The sequence below is a fragment of the Scyliorhinus canicula genome, chromosome 23 (assembly GCF_902713615.1).
Source record: "Scyliorhinus canicula chromosome 23, sScyCan1.1, whole genome shotgun sequence".
Lineage (NCBI taxonomy): Eukaryota > Metazoa > Chordata > Chondrichthyes > Carcharhiniformes > Scyliorhinidae > Scyliorhinus > Scyliorhinus canicula.
In genome coordinates this window covers 2,886,371-2,902,592 of record NC_052168.1, presented here as the reverse complement: position 1 = coordinate 2,902,592, position 16,222 = coordinate 2,886,371, and the positions used below count along the sequence as shown (strand labels likewise).

The window sequence follows — 16,222 nt, the reverse complement described above, 5'->3', positions numbered from 1 at the left end:
ACACACACACAGACACACACACACACACACACACACACACACACAGACACACACACACAGACAGACACACACACACACACACACACACACAGACAGACACACACACACACACACACACACACAGACACACACACACACACACAGACACACACAGACACACACACACACACACACACAGACAGACACACACACACACACACACACACAGACACACACACACACACAGACACACACACACACACACACAGACACACACACACACACAGACACACACACACACACACACACACACACACAGACACACACACACACACAGACACACACACACACACAGACACACACACACACAGACACACACACACACACACACACACACACACACACAGACACACACACACACACAGACACACACACACACACACACACACACACACACAGACACACACACACACAGACACACACACACACACACACACACACACAGACACACACACACACACAGACACACACACACACACACATAGACACACACACACACAGACACACACACACACACACACACACAGACACACACACACACACACACACACAGACACACACAGACACACACAGACACACACACACACACACACACACACACAGACACACACACACACACACACACACACACACACACACACACACAGACACAGACACACACACACACACACACAGACACAGACACACACACACACAGACACACACATAGACACACACACACAGACACACACACACAGACACACACACACACACACACAGACACACACATATATACACACACACACACACACACACACACACACAGACACACACACACACACACACACACACACACAGACACACACACACACACACACACATAGACACACACACACAGACACACACATAGACACACACACACAGACACACACACACAGACACACACACACACACACACACACACACACACACACACACACACACACACACACACACACACACACCAACGGGAGTCATTCAATGAATGATGGGCTCAGAGGTAAGAAGGCCTTGTGTGGGCCATTGTAACCAGCCCCTCAGTAACTTTGATTCCAGACTGACTGACGTGTTGTCACAGTCCAACTGGATCTCTAGCATCGGGGGGGGGAAACGGTGAAGTAAATTCGTAGAATTTACATTGCAGAAGGAGTCCATTCGGCCCATCGAGTCTGCACCGGCTCCTGGAAAGAGCACCCTACCCAAGGTCAACACCTCCGCCCTATCCCCATAACCCAGTAACCCCACCCAACACTAAGGGCAATTTTGGACACTAAGGGCAATTTATCATGGCCAATCCACCCAACCTGCACATCTTTGGACTTGTGGGAGGAAACCGGAGCACCCGGAGGAAACCCACGCACACACGGGGAGGATGTGCAGACTCCGCACAGACAGTGACCCAAGCCGGGAATCGAACCTGGGACCCTGGAGCTGTGAAGCAATTGTGCTAACCACTGTGCTACCGTGCCGCCCAAATAGATAGCGCTTACTACAATGTAACTGTGATTTGGAGATCTCACTGGAAAATGGGACAAGCTTACTGTTGCTAAATGACCATTTGCAGCAATAAATACCCGGTATTGGAAGGATTCGGGAGTGATTTCAGATGCCATTAGGTCCTGAAGTGCTTATTTACCTGTAAGAGCCGGAAAGCACTTTGTCGCCATCCACAATCATAAACCTCTGGTTTAAAGCGCCCTTAATGTATCCGGGTTCCAAATAGAGACCAATGCCAGCGATGGAACGAACACGCAGGTACTGAAAAACAAGAGAGTGACAGACAGAATTCCACGTTTCCCTCTCCCACCTTCTCGCCCTTGGGTAGGAGGGTGGCTGCGATTGAATTGACCAGCAGCTCCCTCAACCCTTGTCCGAGCAACCCATCCTTCCCCAGAAAGCCTGAGCAATGAGAGTCAGCAGGGGGAGTGTGGGGGGGCTATTTGGCTGTGAGGGGCTTCACTGTTGAATCCGACCCCGTCTTGTTTGTTGCACGGGCGGGGGGGGGGGGGGGATTGGGATCCCTGAGTGAGGCGAGTGAAGCCAGCAACAGGACTGGAGTCTCCCTGTGCTCTATCGTGGTCTCGAACCCTCGCTCCCCTTCTCTCGACCAATTTGCCCTCTTTTTCAACGAGAACATTCTCCTGCCCTTCCAGTACAAGATGAACCACAATTATTGGACCCAGAACCCCCCCCCCCCCCCTCCACCCCCTCCCTCCCACACCCACACACATCTGCCTGGGTGGGGCAGGAGTCCTGGATTCAGCTACAGGAGGTTGAGGAGGTGGGGTGAGGGAGTGGGGTGGGGGGTGGCAGTGCCACATCTGCGGATAGAAAATCTCTGGAGCCTCACTCCACCTCACCCCCCTCCCTCCCTTCACCTCACCCCCCCCCCCCCCCCCTTCACCTCCCTCCCCTCCCTCCTTGACCAGGCTCTGGGTCAAATCTCGCCGCGTGACACTCACTCGAATCATCAGCTCGTTCAGTTCCATTTTCTTGCACATTTCCAGAAAGTATTTAAGATTTCCCTCATCCAGGATGATGTAAACAGGGATCCTCCGCCTGTAACAAGCCTCAGTCAGATCCTCAAATATATTCTGGTCCGTGAATTCATCCATCACCAACGCAATCACCTGAATAAAGAGTCAAAGGAGACATTTTCAAACAGTCGGCACTCGGACCCCAGCGTTGACTCTGAAGTGAGAAAGAACATTTATTGACTTTTTGTTTGAAAATTTTGAGTACCCAATTCATTTTTTCCAATTAAGGGGCAATTTAGCCTGGCCAATCCACCTACCCTGAACATCTTTGGGTTGTGGGGGCGAAACCCACGCAGACACGGGGCGAACGTGCAAACTCCACACGGACAGTGACCCAGGGCCGGGATCGAACCTGGGACCTTGGTGCCGTGAGACTGCAGTGCTAACCACTGCGCCGCCGTGCTGCCCGAACATTTATTAACTTGGCCAGTGGCGATGAGCTGGAACTCACTGCCCACGAGAGCATGAGCGATTTTGAAAGGACATCGGATGGGTAATTGAGGGAAATAAACTTGTAGTGTTCAGGGGGAGGGGGAATGGGACTGATTGAAGTGGTCTGCAGATGGCCAGCATGGATTCAATGGGCTGAATGGACTCCTTCTGTCCAGAAATGACCCCGGAACAGGATTAACTCCACAACCTGGCACAATTGATGCAATTGTTGACCGTTGTCATTTTAAACTCTTGAATGTACTGTTAGGTGGTAGTGAGGTTGGAGGGGGCAAGATGGAGGAAGGAAGGGGTGAGGTGGAGCAAGGGAGGGGGTGCGGTGGAGGGATGGGGTGTGGTGGAAGGAGGGAGGGGTTGAGGTGGAAGGAGGGAGATGGAAGGAGGGGGGGTGAAGTGGAGGGAGGGCGGTAAGGCGGAAGGAGGGGGAGAGGTGGAGGGAGGGTGAGGTAGAGGGAGGGAGAGGGTGAGGTGGAGGGAGGGGGTTGGATGGATGAAGAGAGATAGAGGGAGGTAGGAAGAACTCTCGATTAGAAAGCAGGATTAAAAAGGTGGTTCAGAGTGTTTGAGAGTCCAGGATAAATCCTTGGAGAAATATGGTGCCGTTAACATGAGTTTGAAATCAATCTTAACGGCAGAATGTGGAGTGGAGCCTCGTGCTTTATATTTCTGAATATCTTGTGTTGTGGGTGTCTTGAGGTGTTGAACTCATCGTCAATATTTCTTGCGGGAATATGGTCACATTAGCAAACCCACTTTAATCAGCTGTCTATAATCTCCCAGTGTGAATTACAGGTTAATAACCAGCCTGTAAACTTCAGAGTCCAGTCCAAACTACTCCAGGAGAACATGAATGATTCTGTTTCATTTAGAATACAACAGCCGATATGTGACACCCATTGCGTGAGAGCTGGTATGTGACCGGGAGCAATGGATAAATGGCCCATTTTTTCACACTCTAATTAAATGTTTTGTGTTCTTGAACAACAGCGCATGTTTACATAGCATCATTATTGTAATGTACAGGATCATTATAGAACAAAGTTTGTCACAGAGCCACACAAGGAGAATTTAGGTCAAAGGGTAGGTTTTAAGGAAAGGAACAATGTTGGAGGGGTTTCGGGAGGGAAGGCCAGAGTTTGGGGTCCAGGCAGTTGAAGGCATCGTCCCCACTGCTGGAGGGATTAAATTTAGCCATGCTCACAAAAAGGCCAAGACCGGAGGAGTGAGGAGATCAGAGTGCAGGGCAGTGGGGCTGGAGGAGGTTACAGAGAGATGGAGGGAGCGAGGCCAAGGAAGGATTTGAAACCATGGATGAGAGTTTTAAAATCAAGACATTGCATTGGCCTAACTGGGGAGGGGGGGGGGGGGGGGGGGGGTGTAGGAAAGTCTTTGCAACATGGGAAATTATCAAGCAGCTGGGAAAAGAACGGTTCACAGGCCGTTAGGTTTAGTTGGCAGTTTTAAAAATTAATTTACGGGATGTGGGCGTGGCTGGTTAAGCCCACCCCTAATTACCCTCCAGAAGGTGGTGGTGAGCTGCCTTAAACCACAGCAGTCCTCGTGGTGTAGGTACACCCACAGTGCTGTTAGGGAGTTAGTTCCAGGATTTTGCCACAACGCGAATGAAGGAACAGCTGTTATATTTCCAATCAGGATAGTGGGAGCCTTGGAGGGAAACTTGCAGGCGGTGGTGTCTCCATGTATCTGCTGCCCTTATCCAAGATGTATATAAATATATATTTATATATAGACACACAGTCTAAATAAGAACACGAGAGTAGAAGTAGGCAATTTGGCCCCATGATCTTGATCTGTCATTCAATAAGATCCTTGCTGATGACAGGTCAGTAAGATGTGAAATAAACCATAAAGTATGTCAATGAAACTTTATTATTTTATGCTCATGTAACAATTAACTTTTCTGAGTGAAAGATGACTGCTACAAGTCACCTGATGTCTGAAATTGTAAGATGCTGACTAATGCATTCCATGGATTGCACTGGAGACACACCCAACACGTTGCACGTGGAATCTGACTCCTAGAATTGTCGAAAAGGAACGATTAAAAGGAAATGGAGATCATTTGCATTTCTATGAGCTGACACCTCTACTGGAGTCGGAGAGTCTGTCAACAAATAGCTACCGGGAACAGAGCCATTAATAAGGGAAATGGCTCTTCAGGAAGCTAATGACTGGGGCATTTTAACCCCTATAACAAAAGCTAGGTCCAGACGCCAGATAAACGTCCCTTTATGAAATCATTGTGGGTGAAGGAGGTCAAATGACTCGAATGATCTTTTGAAATCTCTTTATATTGTTGAGAATTCAGAAGCAGGCCAGTCAGCTGATTTATCTTCACCCTGCCAACATCCAACAACGGGACTCCCGACTGACCAAACAGCCTGCAACAAGTCCTTCTCATAGTGGGGAACACAGAAATGGCAGAGACGCTAAATCTGCCTCAGTTTTCAAGGTGACGGACGCGAGTACCATTCTTATAGGAACGGCATTTCAGAGGGAATAGAAAGGGAACTTGGAACAATGAATAGGGAAACATTACTCAACAAACTCTTGGGCTTGAGGGCAGACAGGTCCCCGGGGTCTGATGGCCCACATTCTAGAGTGTAAAGAAAGTAGAAGCCAAGATCGTGGATCCATTGGCTACAATAGTCCTAAATTCCCTGGGCAATCAATTATCAAGTTCGTAATAGCAGGACATTTGGAAAGCTAAAGCTCTGTCCATCAGAGTCAGCATGGTTTATGAAGGGCAAATCATGTTTGACTAATTTGCTTGAGTTCTTTGAAGATGTAACAAGGAAAGTGGATAATGGGGATTCTGTAGATGTAGTCGGTGGGATTCTCCCGAATTGGCGGGATGGCCCGACGGCAGCTTAACAAACGGCGCGGACCGCTCCGGCATCGGGCCGACCGGAAGTTGCGGAATTCTCCGCACTTCCGGGGTTTGGCCGGCACCAGAGGGGTTGGCGCCATGCCAGCCAGCAGCCAGAATGGTCCAATTCTGCTCCTATACCTTATGAACTCGTGAACATAGACTATTAATCTGGAAACCAGTAACCGCTAACATTTCTGAATCTTGACCTGTGGCAACATCATCTTAAAGGGATTCTGTACTTTCGCCTTCCGCCAGGAATCTGCCTAACATGGAGCTTCCGTAAGAGGGAACCCCCCTCTGGATTTAGACTTTCTGGACTGTGGCAATAGGTGAACTGATATCTATTTCTATGGTTTTGACCCAGTGACAGTGAGGGGACTGCTGATACATTTCCAAGTCGGCATGGTGAGTGGCTTGGAGGGGAACCTCCAGGCGGTGGGCTTCCCAGGTATCTGCTGCCCTTGTTATTCCAGGAGGCAGCGGAGGTGGGTTTGGAAGGAGCTGTCAAAGGAACTGTGGTAGTCACCACTGATGTTGTTATAGGTGCTTTACGGTAAGGCCCCTGTACTAAAGGTACGGGGGTAGATCCCTGCCTGCTGGCTCCGCCCAGTAGGCGGAGTATAAATATGTGTGCTCCCCGTACAGCAGCCAGTTTGCCAGCTGCTGTAGGAGGCCACACATCTCAGTGTAATAAAGCCTCGATTACATCCTCCTCTCGTCTTTGCGTAATTGGTAGCGCACCAGGAACCATGATGAGTTCCTCCAGTGCAGCCTGTAGATGGTACACAGGGCTGCTGTGTGTCAGTGGTGGAGTCCTGCAGATAGCAAAGGGTTAATTGTGGTTGTACAGATAATGATGAGAGGGGAGTTGCTCAAACTGAACAGATAAGAATGTCTTCCTTTTCCCTGTTGACTACCTGTGCTGCAGACTTGGCTGTGGTTTGCATTTGCTTTTGCATTCCGATATTGATCAGTTAGAATCGGCAGCCTCAAAACAGCTAAACTCAGCATCGCTTCAAGATTCACAGCCTTTCCTGTTAACACAACTCTGCTCACAGAGATCTCTCACTCACGATTGACTCTTCACACCGGGCTCCAGTACAACCTTTTCTGATTAAAAAATAATGTTTCAAAATAAATTTTAAAATGTATTAGAGGAGGCTTCATTCATTTTTTTTCATACAAATAGAATATCCAATTCATTTTTTTCCAATTAAGGGACTATTTAGCGTGGCCAATCCACCTACCCTGCACATCTTTGGGTTGTGGGGGCGAAACCCACGCAGACACGGGGAGAATGTGCAAACTCCACACGGACAGTGACCCAGGGCCGGGATCGAACCTGGGACCTCGGCGCCGTGAGGCAGCAGTGCTAACCCCAATATTCTACACCCCAATGTTCACACCCTGTGTACATTATCTTTCTTTTAAAAATATTTTTAATTATCTCCGAGAAAGTTGCCGAACGGCTGCCACACTCCGGGGTGAACCCGACCATTGACCCTCTTAAGGCAAACTTTATTTTCTTGAGACTGAGAAACCCAGCCGTGTCACTAACCCAGGTCTCTACACTCGGGGGCTTTGAGCCCCTCCACATTAACAAGATCCGTCTCTGGGCTACCAGGGAGGCAAAGGCCAAGACGTCGGCCTCTTTCGCCCCCTGAACTCCCGGCTCTTCCGACACTCCAAAGATCGCTACCTCCGGACTTGGCACCACCCGTGTTTTTAGTACCGTGGACTTAGCGAACCCCTGCATAACCCTCTAAACTTCGGGCATTCCCAAAACACGTGGACATGATTTGCTGGGCTTCCCACGCACCTCGCAGACCTGCCCTCTACCCTGAAAAACTTGCTTATCCGGGTCACCGTCATGTGTGCCCGGTGAACTACCTTAAACTGTATCTGGCTGAGCCTGGCACATGATGACGAGGTATTAACCCTGCTTAGGGCATCCGCCCACAGACCCGCTTCTATCTCTCCTCCTAGCTCGTCCTCTCACTAGCCCTTTAGGTCCTTTATCAGAGTTTCATAAGTTCCATAAGTTCTTGATAGATATCTGATACCTTCCCACCTCCCACCCATAGAAACTACCCTGTCCTGTATCCCCCGTGATGGCAGCAGCAGGAAAGTCAGTACCTGCCTTCTCAAAAAGTCTCGTACCTGCAGATATCTAAACCCATTCCCTGCTGGCAATTCAAATTTATCCTCCAAGGCTTTCAGGCTGGGGATGCCCACGTCTATAAATAGATCCCCCATCCTCCTAATTCCTGCTCTCTGCCAATTCCGGAACCCACCATCCAGTCTACCCGGTACAAACAGGTGACTATAAATCGGGGTCCAAACCAGTGCTCCCTCCACCTTCTGATATCTCCTCCATTGCCCATAGATTCTCAGAGCTGCCACCACCACCGGACTTGTGGAGTATCGGGCCGGCGAGAATGGAAGAGGTGCCGTTATCAGTGCTCCCAAACTTGTGTCTTTAAATGACGCTCCATCCGCTCCCATGCCGACCCCTCCCCCACTACCCACTTCCTAATCCTGGCTATATTAGCCGCCCAGTAGTAGTTACAGACGTTCGGCAGCGCCAACCCCCTCCCCGGACTACTCTCCAGCAATTACCCCCCCCCCCCCCCCCAACCGGGACTGCGCTCCAGCAACACTTTCTTCACTCGCGGGGTTTTACCCCCCACACAAAGCCCAAAATAACCTTATTCACCCGCTTGAAAAAGGCCTTTGGGATGAAGATGAGGAGGCACTGAAAGACAAACAGGGCAGCACGGTAGCATGGTGGTTAGCATAAATGCTTCACAGCTCCAGGGTCCCAGGTTCGATTCCCGGCTGGGTCACTGTCTGTGTGGAGTCTGCACGTCCTCCCCGTGTGTGCGTCGGTTTCCTCCGGGTGCTCCGGTTTCCTCCCACAGTCCAAAGATGCGCGGGTTAGGTGGATTGGCCAGGCTAAATTGCCCTTAGTGTCCTAAAAAATAAGGTTAATGGGGGTTGTTGGGTTACTGGTATAGGGTGGATACGTGGGCTTGAGTAGGGTGATCATTGCTCGGCACAACATCGAGGGCTGAAGGGCCTGTTCTGTGCTGTACTGTTCTAATTCTAAAAAAAAACAGAAATCTGGGGAGGACCGTCATTTTCACGGTCTGTACCCTCCCCGCCAGTGATACTGGGAGCATGTCCCATCTCTTAAAGTCCCCTTCCATTTGTTCTACCAACCGGGATAGGTTTAACCTGTGCAGTGCCTCCCATTCCCGAGCTACCTGGATTCCCAGATATCGAAAGCTCTTCCCTACCATTCTAAGCGGCAGCTCTCCCAGTCTCTTCTCCTGCCCTCTTGCCTGGATCGCGAATATCTCGCTTTTCCACATGTTCAATTTATACCCCGAAAACTTGCAAAATTCCCCTAAGATCCGTATAATTTCTCCCATCCTCTCCAACGGGTCTGAGATATACAAAAGCAGGTCATCTGCGTAAAGTGAGACCTGGTGCTCCACCCTCCCTGAACCAGCCCTTTCCAGTTCCTGGAGGCTCTGAACGCCATGGCCAATGGCTCTACGACCAGAGCAAACAGCAGCGGGGAGAGGGGGCACCTTGTCTTGTCCATCAGTGTAGTTTAAAATACCCCGACCACAGCCGGTTTGTACGCACGCTCGCCACTGGTGCCTGATAGAGCAACCGCACCCAGTCAATGAGGCCCTCACCAAACCCAAACCTTCCCAGCACCTCTCACAGATAATCCCACTCCACCCGATCGAAAGCCTTCTCCGCCTCCTCTCCTTCTGAGGACATCATAATAACATTTAGGCGCCTTCTAACATTGCCTGCCTTTTACAAATTCCGTCTGGTCTCCCCCATCACTCCCGGGACACAGTCCTCTATCCTCGTGGCCAGTATCTGAGCCAGCAGTTTGGTGTCCACATTCAGTAGAGAAATTGGCCTGTATGACCCGCATTGCTCCGGATCCTTCTCCCGTTTCAGGATCAGTGAAATCGAGGCCTGTGACATTGTTGGGGGGAGGAATCCCTTCTCTTTTGTTTCATTAAATGCCCTCACCAGCAGTGGGCTCAATATCTCCGAAAACGTCCTATAGAATTCCACCGGGTAGCCGTCCGGCCCCAGGGCCTTCCCCGACTGCAGGCCCTCCAGCCCCTTGATTATTCCTCAATCTCAATTGGGGCTCCCAGCCCTTCCACCAGTTCCTCCTCCACCCTCGGGAACCTCAACTGACTCAAGAACTGCCTCATCCCCTCCACACCCACCGGGGGTCCCAACTCGTATAATTTACTGTAAAAGTCCTTAAACACCTCATTCACCCCCACTGGGTCCAGGACCGTGTTCCCACCTCTACTCTTTACTCTCCCTATTTCCCTGGCCGCCTCCCTTTTCCTGAGCTGGTGCGCTAACATTCTACTTGCCTTTTCCCCGTACTCATACACCGGTCCCCTTGCCTTCCTCAGTTATTCCACCACCTTCCCTGTAGCCAACAGCCCCAACTCAGCCTGTAACCTCCGCTGCTCCCTCAGTCGCCCCGCATCCGAGGCTTCCGAATATCTCCTGTCCACCTGGAGTATCTCCCCAACTAACCTATCCCTCTCAGCTCGTTCCACCTTTTCTCTATGGGCCCGTATCGAGATTAATTCCCCTCTGATCTCTGCCTTCAAAGCTTCCCAGACCATCGCTGCGGTGACCTCCCTCGTATCATTTAATTCCAGGTGGTTCTGAATGGACTTGTTCACCCGCCCACAGATCGCTTCGTCCGCTAGCAGCCCCACATCCAGTCTCCACAGCGGGCGCTGCCCTCTCTCCCCACACTAACCCATAGATCCACCCAGTGCGGGGCATGATCTGACACTGCGATTGCCGAGTACTCAGTATCCACCACCCCCGGTAGTAGAGCCCTGCTCAGAACAAAAAAGTTGATGCGAGAGTAAACCTTGTGGACATGGGAGAAGAAAGAAAATTCTTTTGCCCTTGGCCGTCCAAACCTTCATGGGTCTACTCCCCCCCATCTACTCCATAAACCCCCTCAATTCCTTTGTCGCGACTTGCACCCTCCCAGCCCTGGACTTTGACCGGTCCAATTCTGGATCAATGACTGTGTTGAAATCTCCCCCCCATGATCAAGTTATGTGACTCTAAGTCTGGGATCTTACCTAGTACCCGCCTCATAAATTCTACATGATCCCAGTTTGGAGCATATACATTCACGAGTACCACTCGCATCCCCTCCAGCTTCCCACTCACCAGGGGCTGGTTTAGCTCACTGGGCTAAATCGCTGGCTTTTAAAGCAGACCAAGCAGGCCAGCAGCACGGTTCGATTCCCGTACCAGCCTCCCCGGACAGGCGCCGGAATGTGGCGACTAGGGGCTTTTCACAGTAACTTCATTGAAGCCTACTCGTGACAATAAGCGATTTTCATTTCATTTAATTTCATGTACCTGCCCCCGTGTCTGACACAATTCCAGCTCGTGTTCTCCTGCCTCTTCGGGCCCGCCCTCGAGCATCCGCCATCCCTGACCACCCATTTGTCACCTAGTAACAGTTCCTCCCCCGTCAGCAAAGCAGCTCCCCCACCTCCCCCCTCCCCCCACCCAGCAACAGCACCAGAAACAGTACCAAAAGCCACCTGCGTGCATTATCATTGAACAGAAATGTTGCGACTGCGAGAGCAAGTCAGAGGCCGAGAATTGTGCAGCAAGTAACTCACCTCCTGAAAGCCCATCCACCTTCTACCAGGCACAAGTCAGGAGTGTAATGGAATACTCTCCACTTGGCTGGATGGGCGCAGCTCCAACAACACTCAAGAAGCTCGACACCATCCAGGACCAAGCAGCCCCGCTTGACTGGCACCTCATTCACCAGCTTCAACATCTACCCCCTCCACCACCGACCACAGTGGCAGCCGTGTGTACCATCTACAAGATGCCCTGTTCCTCAGACAGCACCTTCCAAACCCTCGACCTCTCCTACCTAGAAGCTCAAGGGCGGCAGAGACATGGGGAACCCCAACACCTGGAGGTTGCCCTACAAGTAACTCACCATCCTGAATCAGAAATATATCGGCCGTTCCTTCACTGTCGCTGGGTCAAAATCCTGAAACTCCGTCCCTAACAGCGCTGTGGGTGTACCTACACCACATGGATTGCAGAGGCCCAAGAAGGCGGCTCACCACCACCTTCTCAAGGGGTATTCAGGTTTGGGCAATAAAGCGAAGACCACATCCCATGAGTGGATTGTTTTATCAGCGCAAGGACAGGACGCACTTTGATGAATGTTTTGGATCTATTTTTGCAGCGAGGGCTCTTCAAATTGCCACTTATACCAAGGATTGTTTGGAATGAGAAAAATCACCAACAAATTTCTGTCCATTCACATTTAAACTATGAATAAAGGAGGCAAGATATTGTTGTGCTGCTGACTGGGGGGTGACTCAGCCATGAATCAAGATTAAGTGAGGGAAATGGAGAGGGGTGTAAATTCAACAATAAAAGAAAGATGAAAAACACATTAGACCTATCAACGTTCAATCTCCATGTCCAACACTGTGACTTCAGGCCAACAGCCACAGGGAAATAGAGGAAACAGAATTGTGAGCAAAGAGCATCCAATTTCAGCACATGCTCTGGGAAATTCATCCCCTATCTCCCAGGGGGTTCTCTGACACATAGAACAGTCCAGCTCAGAACAGGCCCTTCGGCCCTCGATGTTGTGCCGAGCATTGTCCGAAACCAAGATCAACCTATCCCACTCCCTGTCATTCTGGTGTGCTCCATGTGCTTACCTAATAACCGCTTGAAAGTTCCTAAAGTGTCCGACTCCACTATCACAGCAGGCAGTCCATTCCACACCCTAACCACTCTCTGAGTAAAGAACCTACCTCGGACATCCCTCCTATATCTCCCACCCTGAACCTTATAGATATGCCCACTTGCAACAGCTCCATTCACCCGAGGAAATAGTCTCTGAACGCCAACTCTATCTATCCCCCTCATCATCTTATAAACTTCTATTAATTTGTCTCTCATCCTCCTGAAATGAAATGAAAAATGAAAATGAAATCGCTTATTGTCACGAGTAGGCTTCAATGAAGTTACTGTGAAAAGCCCCTAGTCGCCACATTCCGGCGCCTGTCCGGGGAGGCTGGTACGGGAATCGAACCGTGCTGCTGGCCTGCCTTGGGTCTGCTTTAAAAGCCAGCAATTTAGCCGAGTGAGCTAAACCAGCCCCTTCGCTCCAATGAGAAAAGCCCTAGCTCCCTCAACCTTTCCTCATAAGACCTACCCTCCAATCCTGGCAGCATCCTGGTAAATCTCCTTTGCACCCTTTCCAATGCTCCCACATCCTTCCCAGAATGAGGTGACCAGAACTGCACACAATACTCCAAATGAGGTCTCACCAGGGTCATGCATAGTTGCAGCATAACCCCGCGACTCTTAAACCCAAGCCCCCTGTTAATAAACGCTAACACACTATAGGCCTTCTTCACGGCTCCATCCACTTGAGTGGCAACCTTCAGAGATCTGTGGACATGCACCCCAAGATCTCTCTGCTCCTCCACATTCCTCAGATCCCTGCTGTTGACCCTGTAATCTGCATTCAAATTTGTCCTACCAAAATGAATCACCTCAGGAGGGACACACACACACACACACATACACTGATCCACCAGACATTTCCCAAATTCTGGTTTTAATGGTGATATTCAGTTAACAAATTCACATCTTTCTGTAAACAAACCCTTTCCTTGTTTCATGTGTCAACAGTTTGCATTTGTGCGACTTCAGAAACCGCCCAGCCTACTTCGCATCAAGAAATTCTTTTTAAAACAGCGTTCTGCCCATCCCCAAACGCACAGTGCTAGTGGAGACAGCGTTGTCTTCTTGCACTGCTGCAGAACAGGTTCGTGCAGGTGAGCAAAGGGAAAGTCAGAGCCTGGCTCGCCTCCTGCCCGAATGACCCCACGCCAATCCGGTATGACCCCGGCCACCTTCACTGATCACAGCTGTTAAAATACTTAACTCAAATTCTCAACCGAATTGGTGGGATTCGAACTCACTCCAACTGGAAGTCAAGTAACACAGCAGCTGGAGCACCCTGCCGGGATCCACAGTCACTGTGGGAGAGTCAGGAAATGTCTGGTTGAGGGGATTGGATTTCGGAAGCTTTGTAAAGGTGGGAGAGGCAAAGTGAGGTTGGGGTGGGGCAGAGGGAGGGGCGGGGGGGGGGGGGATCTGGGGCGGGGGGGGAATCCAGCTGAGCGAAGGAGGGGGTAACATCTTGTAGCGAGACCTTGTTGAGACTGGAGTGCGTTTGGCCAACTGAAAGTAACCCTGACTAAACCTCACATAACAAACTCAAAGTTATATCAATGATATAAATCCATGCAGAAAGGGACAGAATAAAGGGGCCGGGTGGCCGAGTCTCTCTCTTCTTTCTTATGAAAACACACACAGTGTTGGGGAGCGTCCGAAAGAGAATGATGGACTAATGTTTCAGGGGCATTTTACAACACAATAAATCACCTGAATCCAATCTAATCTCTGTGGCTCACTGTGTCGGAGCTTCCACTTCAGAATCGGGAAGCGACGGGTTCCGAATCCGAATCCTGACACGAAACACAAGTCTATCCTCACACATCCAGTGCCAAGACTAAGGAAGCAATGCATCACCCGAGAGTCAGTACTGAGGGAGTGCTGCACTGTCAGAGGGTCAGTACTGAGGGAGTGCAGCACTGTCAGAGGGTCAGTACTGAGGGAGTGCGGCACTGTCAGAGGGTCAGTACTGAGGGAGTGCTGCACTGTCAGAGGGTCAGTACTGAGGGAGTGCTGCACTGTCAGAGGGTCAGTACTGAGGGAGTGCCGCACTGTCAGAGGGTCAGTACTGAGGGAGTGCTGCACTGTCAGAGGGTCAGTACTGAGGGAGTGCAGCACTGTCAGAGGGTCAGTACTGAGGGAGTGCTGCACTGTCAGAGGGTCAGTACTGAGGGAGTGCTGCACTGTCAGAGGGTCAGTACTGAGGGAGTGCCGCACTGTCAGAGGGTCAGTACTGAGGGAGTGCTGCACTGTCAGAGGGTCAGTACTGAGGGAGTGCCGCACTGTCAGAGGGTCAGTACCGAGGGAGTGCCGCACTGTCAGAGGGTCAGTACTGAGGGAGCGCCGCACTGTCAGAGGGTCAGTACTGAGGGAGTGCCGCACTGTCCGAGGGTCAGTACTGAGGGAATGCCGCACTGTCAGAGGGTCAGTACTGAGGGAGTGCCGCACTGTCAGAGGGTCAGTACTGAGGGAGTGCCGCACTGTCAGAGGGTCAGTACCGAGGGAGTGCCGCACTGTCAGAGGGTCAGTACTGAGGGAGTGCCGCACTGTCAGAGGGTCAGTACCGAGGGAGTGCCGCACTGTCAGAGGGTCAGTACTGAGGGAGTGCCGCACTGTTGGAAGGTCCCATGGTGTTTAAACTGGGGGGGATGTGAATGGTCTCACAGATGGGGGAAGAAGAGCAGGGGAATTCTCCTCATCTCCTGGGGCTAATGTTTAACCTTCAACCAACATCATTAAAACAGATGATCTGGGTCATCAACACATTGCTAATTGTGGGATCTGCTGCGCGCAAATTGGCTGCCGCGTCCTACATTACAACAGTGACTACACTTCAGAAGTTGATGAAAAGCGTTATAGAAATGGGAGTTGGTTGGGTGATGATGCTCACTCACCTTGTTCGCCTCTTGGATCACCTTCCGCACTATTTCCTTGATGAAAGGGTCGTTGTTTTTCGGTGGGTGCATATGGACAGTTGCCCTGGTGATCCCCCGATAGGTGACATGCGCTGTCCAGCCCAGATCCAGGTCAGGGACTGGGGTGTCACTCTGCTCTGGCCAGTAGGTTGAAGAGTGGGCACTTGTTGCCTTCTGGCCTCTGGCAATGTCTCCCCCCTCCACTTCATACCTGTACCAGTTTTGGGAAATGCCCTCCACCTCTTTGGAGGAAATAAACTCTTTGATGTTTTTGTCCTGCAGCACCTTGTGGAAACCCGCCTGGCCAGACCAGAGGAGCTCGTTTAAGGCCACACGGTGATATTCACTGTAGTAGAATTCTGCATGTTTAGGAGTAATCCTGATATTAATGTGATCATCTTCCAGACACTCCAGCTGGGAGCCCGCCATTCTCCCTCGCTGCTGCGGCTGATTCTCGCCTCTTTCTAGTCCGGACTCACCTGTCTGACGTCACGCAAAGTCCAACAGGTAAGGCAACATTTTGTCGGGGAGCGTCCTCCCTTTAAGGGGCG

The 16,222-nt window shown here is 50.8% G+C and overlaps 1 protein-coding gene across 1 annotated transcript in view; it reads right to left on the bottom strand.

The window, feature by feature from the left end:
• The window catches only part of LOC119956412 (protein FAM83F-like), a 22,056-nt gene extending 5,891 nt beyond the window's left edge, over window positions 1-16,165 (bottom strand). Inside the window, exons 1-3 of the mRNA XM_038783610.1 lie at window positions 15,651-16,165; window positions 2,520-2,687; window positions 1,694-1,815 (exon numbers count right to left, since the gene is read on the bottom strand). Coding sequence (XP_038639538.1) covers window positions 1,694-1,815; window positions 2,520-2,687; window positions 15,651-16,100 — 740 coding nt within the window. The 5' untranslated portion in view covers window positions 16,101-16,165. The remainder of the gene's footprint in view (window positions 1-1,693; window positions 1,816-2,519; window positions 2,688-15,650) is intronic.
• Between the last annotated feature and the right edge of the window lie 57 nt (window positions 16,166-16,222).